Source organism: Saimiri boliviensis, chromosome 12 (assembly GCF_048565385.1).
Source record: "Saimiri boliviensis isolate mSaiBol1 chromosome 12, mSaiBol1.pri, whole genome shotgun sequence".
NCBI classification, from domain to species: Eukaryota; Metazoa; Chordata; class Mammalia; order Primates; family Cebidae; genus Saimiri; species Saimiri boliviensis.
In genome coordinates, this window is record NC_133460.1 from 38,500,256 (window position 1) to 38,518,365 (window position 18,110).

General features: G+C 37.1%; 1 protein-coding gene across 3 annotated transcripts in view; it reads left to right on the plus strand.

Annotated features, from left to right (window-relative positions):
• BICC1 (BicC family RNA binding protein 1) overlaps positions 1-18,110 on the plus strand; it is a 313,489-nt gene that overhangs the window by 247,020 nt on the left and 48,359 nt on the right. For all 3 annotated transcript variants that reach the window (XM_010339344.3, XM_003928706.4, XM_039478423.2), the window contains exons 4-5: positions 15,553-15,632; positions 17,449-17,607. In XM_010339344.3, coding sequence (XP_010337646.2) covers positions 15,553-15,632; positions 17,449-17,607 — 239 coding nt within the window. The remainder of the gene's footprint in view (positions 1-15,552; positions 15,633-17,448; positions 17,608-18,110) is intronic.

An 18,110-nucleotide genomic window follows, 5' to 3' on the forward strand; every position in this document is an offset into this window, starting at 1 on the left:
CAATGATCGTGATTTTTGTTTAGAAAATATTATGTATATCAATGGCTTTTTCTTTTTGAGATTCCACTGTCTTCATATAGTGTACTTTACTAACTATACTTTATGTTTTACCACCTAGGGAGCTAAGAGGAACTCAAAATATTCAAGACTTTGGGCCTAATTCCTAAAAATGGTCATTAAAACAGGAAGTATTAAGTAGTGTGGGTTTTGGACTTTTGTACTGATCAGCATGAATATTTGAAAAGTATAAAAGTAGTCCTACATATCTTCATTTTATGTTCAGAGCTATCAAAATCAGTTCTTACAGTTTTAATTATTCTTGCAAAATGAAAATCTTATAAAATTTTCTTAGTAGTCTTTTATAATCGTTAGCAGATATAACTTCATTTATCTAGAAGTGTTGCATGAAACTCCTTTACTGTATTTTCTAATATGTAAGTATCATTGAGAGGCTCTGCTATGAAAAATATACATATTACAGAAATGTTAGAAATTTGTGGTAGATTAGTTTTCATTGATTTCCCAGGTTTTAGAATTTCCATTGCAGTCATAATATTCTAGTCTGATACTTTTTCTTTTTCTTCTTTTTTGAGAGAAACAATGAAATGACAGCAAAGTGAATATATCCTGTTTTTATTGCTTTTCGTCAAAGGTTACTGTCTCATAAACTGCAGAGTGAACCTTTTTCAACCAAGTAATCATGCTGATATGTTGTGCAAAGTGAGGGGAAAAAATATCAAATGTCACATAGCATATAAAAATATCTCTACTAATCTAAGAATGAGAGTTATATGTTTGGATTCCCTTGATCATGTCTCTCTTTATGAGGATAGTATTAACAACCCAATGGGAATTTACCATAAAAAAAAAAACCACACAAACACTGATATAATACAATTCACATAAGACATTTTATTATAATTTATACTAAAACCATAATAAAAAAGAAGTTCTTTATACTTAATGGGACAATCCTGTGAAGGGAAGAATGCAGGGCTGAGCACCAGTTGATATGAGAAGGCTCTGAGGTTTTGGCTGTTAAAAGTCACTCTGCACCAGCATGTGATGTGTCTGCACTGGTGTTATAGATGCCATCTTAGGCAGATGTAACAAAGGGATTGGGAGGTCATGTAGCCCTGTTAGGCTCTGCTAATCAGAATACATCTCTAAAGAGATCTAAGAAAAAATAAGAGCTGAAATGGTAACTGTTGTTGTAATCTTTTGTTTAGTTACTAATAGCAAACATTTATGACGTATTTACTGTGTCAAAGACACTGCTAAGCCCATTATGTTATCCTGCTTATTATTGTTTAGGCCTTACAACTATCTATTTCTATGGACACCTGCTTTATTGCATAACCCATGCCATAGATGGAGGATTCAAACAATAAAAGTTGCCTGACTTAGTTCATAGAAGGACCCACCGAGAGGCAGGGTTATTGCCCAAACAAAAATTGATTGAGAATATAATAGTTGGTGATTGTGCTAGAGTCTGAAGGACTGTCATGGATATGCCAAGGGGAGGACCTTTTTAATGCAGAGGAAGGGGGAATAAAGGCATGAAAATTATGAGGAAGCAGGTATCAGTCACTCTAGTGAAATCCAGATTGTTATCTAATGCTTGTGTTCTAAGACTTGGTACATAGTCTGTTTTGTGAGGGGTATAAAAACTGGGCACAGTGTCTCCCATCAGATCACAGGGTCTTCAGACTTATGATGGCAGGTATGAGATTATGGGGTAGCATGTAATAGGCCTATTAAAGGACTAAGCAGTGTCACAGGCAACGAGCAGAGGTAGAGATTTTCTTTGCACTGGAGGGACCTGACAAAACATGGCATTTGTGTTAACCTTAATGTGGTAAGGATTGGATAAAGGGAGCCAAAATAATAGTGCAGTATTTAATGGTTTCAGGCACAGAAGCATGAAGGTAGGAAATTATAGGACATTTTGGTGCAATGGTGAGTATTTTGGTTTGGTTATAGTGTGAATTTTATAAAGGGAAATAATGGAAACAGAAAAGCTAAATAGCTGAGCACAGTCCTGATCATGAGGTGTTTGAAAACCAGAGCAGTTTGCAATCTTAATTCTGTGAAACTGGGAAATCATTGAAGGCTTTGTGGAGAAAGATGGTTTTAAGGAAATGAGCTTTTAACAGCTCACCTTTGCTTTTTGATAAAATAGTTTTCTTTCTGTTACTAAAAATGTGTCGGTTTAGATGACAGTTCAGGAGGAATGTTACATAAAAGAAAGCATGCCATGAGTGTGAAGTTTTTAAATCTGTGCTCACTTACTGGCTAAGATCATGGTGTCATCTTCACTGTGACTCCAGTTTCTAGGAGTGCCTGGCCCATGGTAGGCATTCAGTAAGCCTTGGTGAAGAATGTAAAGCACAGATAGAACTTCAAGTTCCATTGCAGGTCCAAAGTTCTTTGATATGATTCTAGAAGTTAACATAGCTTCTAAAACAAGATTTCATACAAAGATCTAGTTCTATAGCCAAAGCATAAAAGTTGTAGGATTTTAATGCCAATAAAATATCCGAGATTTTTTAAAAACGAGCAGGAGTTAAACAACAGTTTGATTCAGTTGTGGCTTCTCTCGCATGCCTCTATTCTGTTATTGTTTTCTCCTGTGTCTCTTATAATTATAACTGTAAGGAAGTAATGATTAACTGAAATTGGGTGTTGTCCTATTGATCAGCATTCACGTTTTAAACATAATTGCTGACATTATATTAAAAAATATAATTGTTGAAAATTTCTGAACCAAAAAATAAATAAATACCAGCTTGTAATAATGCTAAACTAAAATTGAATCCTTGAAAGATTCCAAGATCTGTTCCCTGAATGTCTGTAAAATTCCATGCTACTTACAGTAGGGCTTATCTTTCTTAGCCTTTCTGAGAATCTTTAGATCCACTCAGAAAAGTTTACCAATACACATGTACATAGTCTTTGGATGCAGTTATAGGCTGATTTGTTTACAGGTCCCATGAAGATAATCAGTAGACACCCCCCACCACCCCTCAGTAGGAAGTAAATTCATTGGTTACAGAAATCTCACTTCAGTACATTTGAGGTTGTCACAAAAAACATTTGTACTGCATGTATCTTTAAAACAATGTTTTTTTTCGGGTAGAACATACAAATAAATGCCTTTAGAGGTAGAATTTGTATAGAAGCCAAGAAGATATTAAAGAAATTCAAAATGCTGCTGATCCCCACATATTTCTCAAAGGTCCTATAAACATTACAACATATTTATCAAGGAACATTTGAATGTGCCAAGATACTTCCAGTAATAAGCGTGATTATATGATGAAAGTGCATTTGCATAGCCTTTGGGGAGAGGGAGGAGGGAGACAAGGAGAGAGAAAATAAAGAGGACACTGCATGAGTGATTCTGTATTGTAGTTGTGAAGTTGACTTGTATTGGACAGGAAGTTAGAAAAAAAAACAATTTTTCTTAAAAAGTGTATACTAAGACCTCAGGAATATTATTTTTAACCTATCTAAAGTATGGAGTCACCCCCCTACAAGTCAGTGCTTCTGTGGAGAAAGGAGACAAACACAAATCTTCACCACCGCAACCCTGCCCACACACCTTTTCATTAAAAGAAGAAAGGAGTTGGTGGAATGGGTGTTGTATCAGTCTCAGTCTGCCAGAAAATGGAATTAACTCGAAATGGTTTAAGAAACTCTAACAACGGGGCTGTTTACAGTAGACGGAGTTAAGTGAGCAAGCAATGGATATTAATAGATGATGAGGCACAGAAACTGGCAACAGCTGGGAGCCATTAGAATCACCCAAGGGCTGAACGGGCAAGGGGAGGACAAGGTATCGTGGGAGCCCAGTGAAAAGGAAACTGCCAAGAAACTACTCAGTGGAATTGTAGTCATGGAGCCACGCAGCCACTGCCAGGGGTGCTGGTCCAGCTTCCTGGGCATGAAGCAAGGCAGAGCCAAAGGCAGAATAGCCCCAGGGCAGGGGCGAATGGCGCATAACCAGGTATCGTTCTCAACTCTTGGACTTCTCTGCTGAGAAGACAAAACATCTTTTAAATTGCCATCCTGGTGACACTGTTATGAGGGTACTGTTTTGTGAGGTTTTTACTGCTTATGTTAATAGGCGGCTTAAGCACACCCTGAGAATGATACCCAAATACTACTTTTCTGAATGTCCTTGTTTGGGAGACACTGGAAAATTCTTTAAAGAAAGAGCACCATACCCCCACTACCAGAATCATCCGGTTTCCATTTATTTTCAGAGACCGTTACTGCAGGAAAAGAGAGATGTTGCCATAAATGTTTGAAAGAATTCCCTGTGTAGTTAGTTAGTGGTGGCCATAAACATATGGCCTTCACCAACTATTTGCCCTCTGTTCCAACCTTGTCTTTCCGTGACAGTTAACCCCATCATTATGTATTCCTGCTCCAGTTTCACTGGGGAATTCTGTATTCAGAGCCAAAGTATGTTAGTAAAATATTAAAAGTAACAGCACAACAAATAAGAAGAGATAAAATTGAGAAACTGCATGGCAAAAAAGCCTGTCAGAGAATCGTAGAGAAGAAAGAATTTTTTTTATCTAATTGAGAAAGCGTTGCCATTGCTAACATTTAAAGGTCTCAGTTTTTAAGGGAATTCCTGAAACACTGTACTTGGGAAAGCTGGAAGTTCTGACGTGAATACATTTTGTTTTAAAGTACAAGGATGTAATTTGAGTGAATTGATCTCAGATTTTACAGATGATCTTTTAAGGTATGAATATTTTTTCTGCATTATGAAAGTATGGTTGTTTGTGATAGAGAAGGCAGAAGAGCTTGGAGCATAAAATAAAATGGAAATTACCTGTGACTCTGTTGCATAGAAGTAATCACTGTTAATTTGGTTTTCTTTTCTTCTTCTTAATATATTTGTATTAAAATTATGATCATTAATATTTCCAAATTGCTTTCCAGATTTTCTCCACCAGTATTTATTTCCACCAAAAGTGTGGAAATTTAACTGTATCGTTGTTGGGGTTTTAATTTTAAAGACCTTTGCCAATTTTATTTTAAAAAGTAATTTAGTAAGGTTGAACTTTATTTATATTTATATATTTACCATTTTGTATTGAATTATTTATCCATGTCTTTTGCCCATTTTTCTAAGGGACAATTAGGGGTTTTTTTCTTTATTTATAGGAGCTTTTTGTATGGGAAGAAATGTCAGAACATCTTTCTTGTTAGAAAGGATAGGACTAATTGATCACCCTTATCAGATGATTATCTGATACAATTTTTGATGCCTTCTTGCTTTTAGAAAAGCCAGATTTAAAGGACTAAGCTCAAAAGTTTTGTTATTTAAGACATTTAAGGGCTGGGTGCGGTGGCTCATGCCTGTAATCCCAGCACTTTGGGAGGCCAAGGCGGGAGGATCACTTGAGGTCAGGAGTTTGAGACCAGCCTGACCAACATGGAGAAACCCCATCTCTACTAAAAAATACAAAAATTAGCCAGGCATGGTGGCATGCACCTGTAATCCCAGCTTCTTGGGCAGTCTGAGGCAGGAGAATTGCTTGAATCTGGGAGGGAGAAGTTTCAGTGAGCTGAGATCATGCCGCTGGACTCCAGCCTGGGCAACAGAGCAAGACTCTGTCTCAAAACAAAAAAAGACATTTAAGCAGCAACATTACCTTTGGATAAATGCTTGATGAGTACTGTCTTAGAAATTGTTAGGTCTCAAGTAACTTTTTAGATATTTTTCTTAAGAAAAATAAAGGACCGTTTTGAAGTTATTTGACAAAACTTTATTCCCATCTCCTCACCCAAAGATATAAATCTCTTAGGACTGAGAGATTAGGACCCTTCTTTCCTGCTTTGTGAGAGAAACAAATAATACACAGTTGGAGTGAGGAATAATGCACCACTGCGGAGAGGAATAGGTATATTGTGCCAGTATATGTGGCTTCATGAAAAAACTATTAACATCTGTTGCTGAGCTAGTCTGTAAAAGGTAAGAGTGAGGAGAAGGCAGATGGGCATTTTCCACGTGATAATTTTCTTTAAGGACCACTTACCTAATATCAGGGACTTTTAATGTTTGTGAAGATTACCAACTTTGAGAACATGAACAAGCTTGAAACACAACTTTAACACACAGAGTCAATTGAACCCATAATTAGCTGCTCTTTAGTGTAACATGTAAAACTTTATACTAGATCTTACAACAAAGATGAGAAAGGCAAAGGATTCTAATGCCAGGCTCAAGTTGGTTTATTTTTAGAATAGAATTTCTAAAAGTTTTGCTGTTTCCTGCATACACCCGTAATTGTTCTTTGAATCTCTTCAAAAGACAGAATTTCCAGTTTTTAAATTCTTCGGAGTAGGTCGGACATAAAGATATCATGTATGTGATACGATGTGGTCACCTTTTTATTTACAGGACTTTCCTAGTCTAATGTATGCAACTCTTAAATATATAGTGTCTTACTCTGTAACAGCAACCAGTAGTTGTGTGTTAAGATTTTTCATGAGAAGTCCAGCTGTTGTAAAAAGGAACAGTCTGCCCTGGCCACAGATTACAGTGCTTTGGGTTTAGACCACAGGCAGTACCTCTGGGACCTGTCATGCACGCTGTGAACATCAGTATTCCTGGGAGAGAGAGAAGACAGATTTGTCACTTCTGGCCCTTAGAAGTTCTTGCATAACTTGCTGTTATCTCAGTACAATTTCCTGGGGCTGCTTTATCCTAGCACATGCCTCCGTCCCTACTTCAGTGCCCACTCCTTTATCAAAAGGACCATTGAACATTGGACTGGGATGCCATTGCCATTGCAGAGGGCTGGTGTTGTTTCCTCCTCCTCATCCTGGATCCTCGAATTGTTTTTGCCTTGTGGGGTGTCTTGGCTTCGTTTCTACTGTCACAAGAGTTGCCCATCTCCCACTCATACTTATGTCAACAACCTCCCTTGCAGTAACCTAGCACTACCCATGCTTCCTGTAGAACTTTATATACAAACCATTCTGATGATTCCAGATTTCCTCCTGGCACTTCGTTTCCTTTCCTCCCATTCCCAGAATCCTCTTCCTTATCTCTGGACTATAGAGCTGAGATGCCAAGAGGCTGCGGGAAACTAATTGAGTTAGGCTTTGTGTTTCTTTCTTTTTCCGCCCTCCGTGTTCCAAAGCTGGATTTTCTCTTGTGCTTTGGATTTTTCCCTGCCCCTTTCCTACCTGAATAGCAACTTCGTGATTATGTTTGGGGTTTGGTTTATACTACATAAGACAAAGTGGTTTATAAGATAAGGTAGTTTATCTTTTTCCAATTCTCACACTCCTTAAATACATCTGTTGTTGATTATTTCATCTGATATGCCTTGATTTTTGCTTTCTACTTTGTTTGCATTTCTTTTTTCTCTTTTTTCTTTTTGAGACAGAGTTTCGCTCTTGTTACCCAGGCTGGAGTGCAATGGTGTGATCTCGGCTCACTGCAACCCCCACCTCCCAGGTTCAAGAAATTCTCCTGCCTCAGCCTCCTTAGTAGCTGGGATTACAGGCATGTGTCACCATGCCTGACTAATTTTGTATTTCTAGTAGAGACGGGGTTTCACCATGTTGGTCAGACTGGTCTCAAATGCCTGACCTCAGGTGATCTTCCACCTTGGCCTCCCAAAGTGCTGGGATTACAGGTGTGAGCCACTGCGCCCAGCCCCTTTGTTTGCATTTCATTGTTATTCTCTGAGATTATTTCTAGACTTTTTTTGTGGAGCCCCCACAAGTCTGTTTCTGATTAAGTAAACAGCTTTGATAAGTCATAGTGGAATCTTAACACAAACTGGCATGTGTACAATTTACCCCTTCTCTCCGTTAAGCTGCATTTCCTCCTGAAGTTGAAAGGCCAGAGAAGAATAGTTATAATAGCACAGCATCCTTGTCTTTTAAACTCTTATTGCTGTTTATATTAGAAATAGTGGTATTTCATCACCAAAAGCTCTCATTTATCCTCCAGCTAGTTTTGAATTTTCAAGTTGGTAGCTCTTTTCTATCCAATCCGTAAAGTGTCCACAGGCTCCACCTTGGTATGTGAATGGACCTCCCACCTTTTCCTTGCATTCAGCAAGAACCGCCTGAAGTGTTCATTACTGTTGCAAGGAGGGCTTCTGATCCCCAATCGTTGCCAAAAAGATAGTGGAAAATGCCTTAGGAACTTGTCATACTTGATTTCTTACAATTGGCTTACATCACTCCTGCCATTGTCATGTCAAGAAATACTCTTTCTGTTAAGTATTAAGTTTCATTCGGAAAAAATAGAATCTTGATAGCAAGTTGCCATAGGACCTCATCGTGTATAGACAGAATGATATTGCTACTAATGGGAACATTAATCTCATGAAAATTAGGTTTTTGAATTTAAAATACATTTGTTTTTGCACTGCTTGCTGTCTGTTCCTCTTCTCTTTAGTCAACTAGTAAGGAGGTTATTTTTTTGGTTTTAAAATAAGCCTTTTTTTTTAATACCGCCACAGGCCAGGAGCGGTAGCTCAGGCCTGTAATATAGCACTTTGGGAGGCCGGGTTGGAGGATTGCTTGAGTCCAGGAGTTTGAGACCAGCCTGGGCAACATGGTGAGACCCCTCCCTGTCTCTACAAAAAAATAGCCAGGTATGGTGGCCGGTGCCTCTAGTCTCAGCTACTCAGGAGGTTGAGGTAGTAGGATCACTTGAGCCTGGGAGGCAGAGGTTGCAGTGAGCCAAGATCACACCACTGTACTCCAGCCTGGGTGACAGAACAAGACTCTGTCTCAAAAAATTAATTAATTAAATAAGATACATAAGAATGGTTTTACGCTTTATCCTAAAGCAATGTACAGTTGACCCTTGAAGAAGTGAGGCTCAGGGATGTTGACCCACCACCCAAAAATACATGTGTAATTTTTGACTCCCTAACAACTTTACTAATAGCCTGCTATTGACCAGATGTCTACCAGTAACATAAAAGGTTGATTAACATATATTTTTTGTGTTATATATATTATATATTATAGTCTTAACAATAAAGTGGGCTAGAGACAAGAAATTTTGTTAAGAAAATTATACAGTGGAGAAAATAGATTTACTAAGTTTCCAGAAGTGGGTCATCATAAAAGTTCATCCACATCATCTTCACGTTGAGTAGCCGAAGGAAAAGGAATGGGGGATGTTGATCTTGCTGCCTTAGGGGCAGTAGAGAAATTCCAAGTTTAAGTGAACCCACACAGTTCAAATCCATGTTGTTCAAGGGTCAACTGTATTTGGTGTAGGGAATGCCTACAGCAGATGGGTTTGTTCTTTACCCTGGTTGTATTACCTGACATGTTATGGCTGCTCACTAACATTTTGCTTTAACTACATGACCTGGGTTCTTTTAACTCTCCTCTTGAAATATACTTTGCTCTTTTATTAGAATTCTTACTGTCAAGAACATTCCTTGAAATAATGTGGAATCGATCTCACTGGCTACAAAATAAATACAAAGTGCATAGGCTTCTAGTTGTCCTGCTTGTTCTTTTAAAATCATTTCCAGTCAAACTTAGTAAATCAGTTCAGATTTTTTCCATCTCTTGGTAAAGTATGTATTTTCACTGTAAAAAAATGTGATATTGGTATGTTATTTGGCCCGCATATAGTTTTTGTTCCAAAAAGAAAGTCAATTTCTTAAGAAGCTGGTGGAAACATGTTTCACAGTAAAATATGGGCAGTGGCCAGTTGACTAGGAGTAGAATTCACTTTTGCTGATCACTAAAGTGACTTGCCAACCTGATAGTCAAAACAGATGCCATATTAGATGGCTCAGGCAGGGTTTGAAGTAGAATCTCATCTTTGTATGGGGTTGTCAATGCATTTGTTTTGTGCCTAAAAGCACGTTATTCAGGAAATGCCAGTAGGGTGGACACTGCCTTTCAACCACTTTGATACAAAAATTGTGTGTTCTTAAAATGTGCAAAATAAGAGGAAAGCCAGTTGTAGATGTGTCACCAAGGTTTAGGCTGGTTTAAGGTTCTTAGAAACATTTTAGATTTTAAGTGAACTACATAACATGAATTATCAAAAAATGTAAAGTTGCTTATTAGATTAAGAAATTCATAGTAGTACTATTTTATACCAAAGAAATTTACATTTAAATGGAAATATAGCAGTCATCTAACTGAATTTCCCATTTTTTTTAAGAAGCTATACTTGAGTGATTAAGTGACTTTTCCAAGGTGACAGAGCTTGTTTATGGCTAATTGTGACTGACTGTTGACTCCACATATTTTCACCACATCATAAAGGAAATCTGTAGTCGATTGACATGTCAAAGGCATTGAAAGTTAATACAGTCTGTATGATACATGCTGGCTTTTGCTAGCTTTTCCCTATGTGATTCCAAGTGAACCAACGCCCTTGAGAAGCCTGGGGCTTTTTCTGACGCCTTTTTTTCTGAGATTTTTCACAAAATTTTAAGCCCAGGGCTACATTCTTTGTTACATAAAAATTTTGGCCATTATTACTTTGGAACTACTTGCTGACTGTTGACATATTCCCAGTGGTTGCAAAGAATTTCAGAGGAAGTTGGAGCTGCACCTCAGTGTTTGTCAACACTGGCCACTCTTGACAAACCCAGGCCCCAGGTGATGCCCATCTTCTTTATATTGTTTTAGAGGTAAAGCACTTTTGGAGGAAATTAAACTTGAAACAAACTTAAAAGAGCTCTACACCCGGGGAAAGTAAATTCTGACCCCTCGTCTCTTTCTTAGGGACTGAAGGCCAGTTTGACAGCTTTGTTTATGTACATAAAATGTATCACAGCCAGCCAGATTTGAAGCCATTTATAATATACAGAACTTTTCCCCAAAAGTACAACTCTCATAGGATAACTTTTGTTCTGTTTTGTTTGTGAGCGGGAGGCAGGGAGGTGGTCAAACAAGGGATTTTCTGTTGTTTTCTGTCTCTAAATGTATATGTTGAGGGTGGAAGAAATACTGTGAATTTAGTGAGTTGACTCTTTTTCTCAGCAGCACTCAATCATGGAGATAGGAAAGTGGCTACAGATTGTTGATGAAAGATTGGCTTACATTCATCATGTGTCAATGGTACATTACTCTCTGTAGCATAATAAATGCAAATGGCTGACATGAGTATTATCTGTAGATTTTGCTGTGGGATAGGAATGAAGTGTGAAGGAGGTTTAGGCCTGAGGAGAGAAGGAAGAGGCAATAAAATATTCAATCATGTTTCCAGGGGTGGGAATGTTTCCAAGAATGGAAAACCACACAATAGAAACCAGAGTACTAAGAGATAATCTTTTAAGAGCATAACTAAACGTCACATAAATTTATAAAAACATTCAGTATTCTTAAAATGGAGTAAGGTGGAGAAAATAAAATTTTAATTTTAAATATTGAAATACGTTATTTGTATTGAAAATATGATTTTTAGCAGTGTCCTTGTGACAATTTTTGCCTTGTTAAGTCCTTAAGAATATCCATATGAAAGTCACAAGAACCTTTCTGTTCAAAACTTTACTTTTTTTTTTTTTGAGACGGAGTTTCGCTCTTGTTACCCAGGCTGGAGTGCAATGGCGCGATCTCGGCTGACCGCAACCTCCGCCTCCTGGGTTCAGGCAATTCTCCTGTCTCAGCCTCCTGAGTAGCTGGGATTACAGGCACGCACCACCATGCCCAGCTAATTTTTTTGTATTTTTAGTAGAGACAGGGTTTCACCTTGTTGACCAGGATGGTCTTGATCTCTTGACCTTGTGATCCATCCGCCTCGGCCTCCCAAAGTGCTGGGATTACAAGCTTAAGCCACCACGCCCGGCCAAAACTTTACTATTTTAAAAAAGGGGCAATTTTTTCTCTTTTGCCTTATTCACCTATAAAATACCCATTTCACATGCATGCCCATTACAGCTTCGTATTACTTAGCAAAGGTTGGATTATCATCTGGTCACTTTCTCTTCCTTATGATGATACCAGAGAGATGTGAGTAGGACAGGAATCTAAAAACCAAACATTAGGATGAATATATGACAGTTTTCTGTATTTTTCAAGAGGTGCTAAGATCAGAATATTTGAAGTCAGAACTCTTCTCTTTTAGAAAGTACAGGACACACAGCCACCGTGGATATGATCTTTAGGCTTTCTATAGATTTCCATCTCCTCTCTCTGTATTTAGCCATTTCCTAAATCATGGTGCCATCTGCCCGTTCAACAGTAGCTTATTGAGTATATCCACTTATTTGGCACTGTGGTAGTTACAAAATCAAGTTAAACATGACTCCTGTGTTCAGAGAACCTGAGGGATGGTTTTAAAGTAATGAATATTATTTTTAGAGTAAATGTCTCAAAACCTTCATGCTTAATTTGGACTTCTTCAAAGCAATTAATTTTGGGAGGGGGAAGCTCTACATTTTATTAATGTGGTTAATACTTTGACTTTTCTCTGTCAAGTATTTACAGAATGGATTTAAATGAAATCTTAATCCCTTGTCATTATTACAGAGACCTGTTTGAATTGTAAACTGTTAACAGTAATTGAAAAACAGAGACCTGTATTTCAGGAATTGAAATGAGTAAATTCAGTTCAGCCTGAAATAAAAGCACACATCTTATATGCATCTTTTAAGCAAGAGCCAAAAAGAGAATGAAAAGCACAATGCTCCTAGCCACTTTAGCAATCTAAACTGGAATTTGGTCATGTTTGTTTTTCCCTGTCCTTATTAAACTTGATTATTTGAAGAACCACTTTCCAAAAAAGCACTGATTAAGACCCTGAAGGTAGATGTGTTACATGTTGGTAAGTGTCTGTGCATGCATGCTCATGTGTCTTTGCGTCCACTGATAATTTATATATTTGGTCACTAGATGGTGCCCTTTCGCTTTGAATGAAAGTATTTTCTATTGAGGCGTTTGCTTTTTATTTTGCTTGTTCTGTTGCAAAGATGGTGGAAAATCATCTTTCTTAAGAAAATCACATTCTCTCTGAAATTGGATCTGAGGCTCTCTGTTCCTCTAATTATGCATAGGAATTTTAATGTGATTATTCAACCTGTAAAGTAATAAATTTTTAGGTTCTCATCCCACTCAATACTTACCGTTAATTTATTTTGTGGGGAAAATACAAATTTATCCTGTAGAAACATTTTGTATCATATGTATTGGACCAATAAATAAATGACTACAATTAAAATATCTATGTGATTAAATCTGCTGTTTTCTGTACTTAACAATCACTTGGACACCTATACAATGCCAATTACTGAGTTCTCAAGGACCAGAAACCTGTATTTTAACCAGCATGTTTTGAGAAACATTGGGTTCTAATCACCCACAGTAGTAGCAAACACTTTCAGTAGAGGTTAACTTCACTGTCAGCCAACAGTAACGAAAATCCCAAAGTTAAGGGGAGTTGAGACTGAAATTTTGAAGGTAGATGGATCTTTGTGTAATATTGCCTAGCCAAATTATTTTGGATGAAACAAGAATTATTTAATAAAAGAGCTATTTACCTAAGTGTGGTAAAAGTTGGCTAGGGTATAACAGAGTAAGGGCAGTCCTGGTTCTTGTTAGGAGGCATTAGAGAGCAAGCAATAGGAATAAGATGCTGCTGGGCTCTCTCCCAACTTGTGTTGGTCAGACACCCCTTGTGCCCTGCTGTTAGGCCCCTCATTTCATAATAAGTGATGCTTAACTTTTTGGAAAGTTTTAACCACTCTTAAGACCTTTGACCTTCACAGTGTCCCTGTGACAGGTTAAGTGTCAAGGGAGGGATCACAAAATAGGATAAGGAATAGTGTCTCAGACCAAGAGCAGCCACCAGGAGAGGGTAGGGGATGGAGGTGGTGACACAGACTCAAATTAAGCACAACTGCTGGACATCTACCCAGGAGGCCAGAGGCATTGCTGAACTCTGAAGCTTGGTGTGCTGTTGTTAACTATGATTTTACCATCCTGGTCCTAACAGTGGGTAGCTTGAAGTGGTTTTCTCCCTTCTCTCCTTCCTCCTTCCTTTTTGGTGAAGGGAGTGGCAATTGCCCAATTGCAACATAAGAATATGATATGCTCTCTGTCGCATTGATTTTCACCCGGGCTGTGGTATGGGGGTGGGGAGATCACAGTGTCAGGGGAGTACATGTGGTTTAGATGAAATCCCCACCCAGTGATTCTCATTCCTTATCCTAGAGAAAAGATGCTTTAGGAGTTAAAGGATTCAGGCAGAACTGGTGGTAAATTGTGAAAGGTGCTCGGTAAACATTTGCTGACTCTGTTACTGACTTGATGCATAGTACAGAATATAAAAGACTTAGCCAAGAAGTCAGTACATTGTAGGCACTCAGTAAGGTTGAGAGATGATCAGTAGTTGTGATAATTGTAATTATCTCTATGTTATTCAGTTTATCATAAAGCTAATGGGCTAATGGGCATAGAACTTTTGACTTATCCCAGAATGATCTTGGTCTATGTCAGGCTGACCTATAAAATAAGAGAATACCTGGATTGCTGGGGCAACTTGACAACCTGATTGAAGAGGCAATTAAGGGGGCTGGTCCCCACCCTGAGGCTGTGGCTTTGATATCTCCCTTTACCTGGAAGGTTCCAGCTCAGCCAAGTGTCTTACCTCCTTTAAGCCTTTACTCAGATGTTCTTTTCTCTATGAAGTCTAATATTCCTCAACACTCTCTCATAGCTGGTACTTCATCTTTTTGTATTGCTCTCCTTTTTCTTTTTTCGTAACATGTATGTTCTAATAATTTATTTGATTAAATTATATTTTGTCTCTCTGCAGAAGAACCAGGTTCTTTGTGGCAGGGCTCTTTCTTCTTCATTTATCTATTCTCGTCCCTGAACAGTGCCTGGTACATAGTAGCAGTACAGAAAATATTTGGTGAATAAATGAATGCTTTCCTATAGAAAGTTTAGTGGCAGTAATAAACAATATTAGTTACTCGATACTAATTTTGGATAAATATTGAATTAAATATTTCTAAATGAAGTTAGGAATTTTTTTCTATTAGCCCTCACTGTGGTGATGTCTTTTAAATTAACTTATTGCATAAAGTGTAGATCCAGAGTTGGAAGACATTGGATTGTAATGACCAAGCTTCTGAGTGATTTTCTGGGGCAAGTTACTAAACCACCCCGGGCTTTAGTTTCCTCTGTAAACAACCTCATGAATCTTTGCTGTGGATTAAGTGAATTGATGCACTTCAAGCCTCAGAACAGGGCCGAGACCGTAGCAGGAGCTCAATTACTAATTCTATTTATACACTACTCACTTAAAAAAAATTATATTTTTATTTTGCAAGTATATGATATACTTATTTTTTTAAAGAAGAAATGTAAATTTAAGTGGTTTAGCCAATTTTAAGGAAGAAAGTTACAGATAAATGAAAAGTTGAGCATTTTCCACAGTCCTTTTGTTATTACAGTAACACACCTGGAATGTTATAATAATGATAAACTCCAAATATTGAGTTCTAAAGTCATTTTTAAAACAATTGAAAACAGAGTTTGGGAGTTTCACATAAGCCTTTTATTTCTTATTTCTTATAGATCCCCATATTAAGGTTTCTGGAAAGAAAGATGATGTTAAAGAAGCCAAGGAAATGATCATGTCTGTCTTAGACACAAAAGTAAGTGAATGTTAAGGACACTCACATGTCAGAACCTTGTCTCTGCAAGGGCTGCTTCATGCTGTTATGAAAGAAGCATTTGGAGAAGGAAACCAGAATAAAGTAATGGTGGGTTTTAAAATAAGCACATATGATTCTACAGTGGATGTCAAGTTCTGTTTAACATTTGGATAGGTTCTCTCATGCTGGGTAATTGAACTACACACACACACACACACAACTATATATACATATATCTACATATATATGTATTGTGTATGCATGTATGAATATATATGTACATATATACCATCTTTAGAAATAGAAATTGGCCCTGATTAATATAAAGTAATAAAGATGGTAGGAATGAGATTATTTGCTTCTAAGATGTCAGTAGAATACCAAAATGATCTTTTCTATATCTCTGTGTTCGGTGTGTATAATGGCACGAAATTCGATGGTTTCTTTTGTGTGATCATGTGCGCGCTCGCTCTCTCTGTCTGCAAGTATATATAGAGAGAGATAACAGAAAAATTTAAATGTGTAAAAATTTACACTCATTTGTGAGAATTTATTTTCTTTAATAAACACATCTAAATCACTTATTGTATATCAGGCACTTAGTTTACACACTCTACATTTTACACATATTAATTTGTTTGATCCTCATAACTGACTCAGCACAAAAATATTAAGTAATTTGTTCAGGATCCTAGAGCTGGTTAAGTGGAGAAGTGGGATTCAAATCCAGGCTTTCTCCTTAACCACTTTGTCTTGCCACCTGGCATTTCATTAGAATGATCTCTGATTACTTTCCTGCTTTCATTCTTTCTTTGTTGGTTTTCTTCAAAATGTTTTTTAAAAATTTACTCCCCTGATAATTAAGTATTTTAGAATTTTCTCCAGGAAAAGGAGGTTTTTGTATGTGTTTTAAAGGTTAAACTGAAAGAACTAAATTTAAAAATTGAAATATATTTAATGGGCATAAATTTAAAATTTAAGAATTTGCAAGGTTAAAATTACTATTTTTAACATATTTTGATATTTTGATTTTACTTTTTAAAGACTGAATCATTTCAGTAACGGTCTTCTAAATGAGAAAGGATTTTATGTCGTTCTTTATGAATTTACAGCACTAAATTCCCCAAATTAAACATAGTCCAATATGACCATAGCATTTTTATGCCTTAGAATTTTGCATTTTGCTTTACTCTAACTAATGTACTTTGAATTTCTTTATTTAAGCCATTTTGGGGCCAGTTATCTGTGCTTTATGATCTCTTTCTCACTTCTTTCTACCAGCAAGAGTAATAGATCTGTTTTGTAAAGTTCAGTATGTAGTAATATAGGAGTTGTGAAAGCAGTGATTGTAAAAACTTCCTTATGCACAATTTTGAGTTTTATTATTTCTAGTTTTGTATCATCTTAGTTCTGCAGTCCTACTGGCATGCATATCTTCAATCTTGTAATTGTGTTTTGATCTGTTTTTAGTTATTTGAATTAAATGCTTCTTGAATAATGTCTTTAAAGAAAAACTGATTATTTGTTAACTGTAGCTGACTTCATTTAAAGGCTTCTTCCCCCCAAAATTATCTTGTTAAAAAATAAATTCTTCTATTTCTTCTGACAAATTTTTCTTAAAATGAGAATTGCTTTTTTATAATCAGAGAAATCGACAGCAGACAAACATTTATAGATTAAGATGATCTTTTTTAAGAAATCTAAGATTTCCCACTGACTCTCCTTTTGTTAATACCATTCCCTTGGGGGAAAGGCATTTAGGACATCATTCTTTCCTTTTTCATACATCAAATAATAATACATTATTTTCACATAGAGCAATCGAGTCACATTGAAGATGGATGTTTCACATACAGAACATTCTCATGTCATCGGCAAAGGTGGCAACAATATTAAAAAAGTGATGGAAGAAACCGGATGCCATATCCACTTTCCAGATTCCAACAGGAATAACCAAGCAGAAAAAAGCAACCAGGTCATTTATCTTTTCACATGAACTTTTATGGGATGAATTACAGCCTTAATTTTCAGTGTACTTATCTTTTTTTTGAGAGGTGACACCTCAAAAATCATATAGATGACATATAGTATAGACTGTACAACTCGCTGCAAGGAGATTGAAGGTGCTGGGCTTTTCTGAGGAGATGAGTTGTAGATGGGCCCTAAACTCTCGATCTCAAAATGATTGATAGAAAATAGGGGAAGATATAATGGCCACAAAACAGAACCCTAAAGGAAGGCTGAGAGAGCATGTCATTTAAGACCTGGAAGGTTGCCTAGTCCAGGAACCTATCCATTGCCTGGTTCTGTCCACAGAGACCTAGGAACACGTAGCTCCAAGGTATACCAGATCACCCTCTGAGAAACAGTGCATTATTGCCTGACTTCTTACATTGCCTTAATTATGTCTCTCTCTAGTTTATACACATCTATGCTAGTTCTTCTGTTCTGAAGCAAATGGAACTCATCTGTCCACGT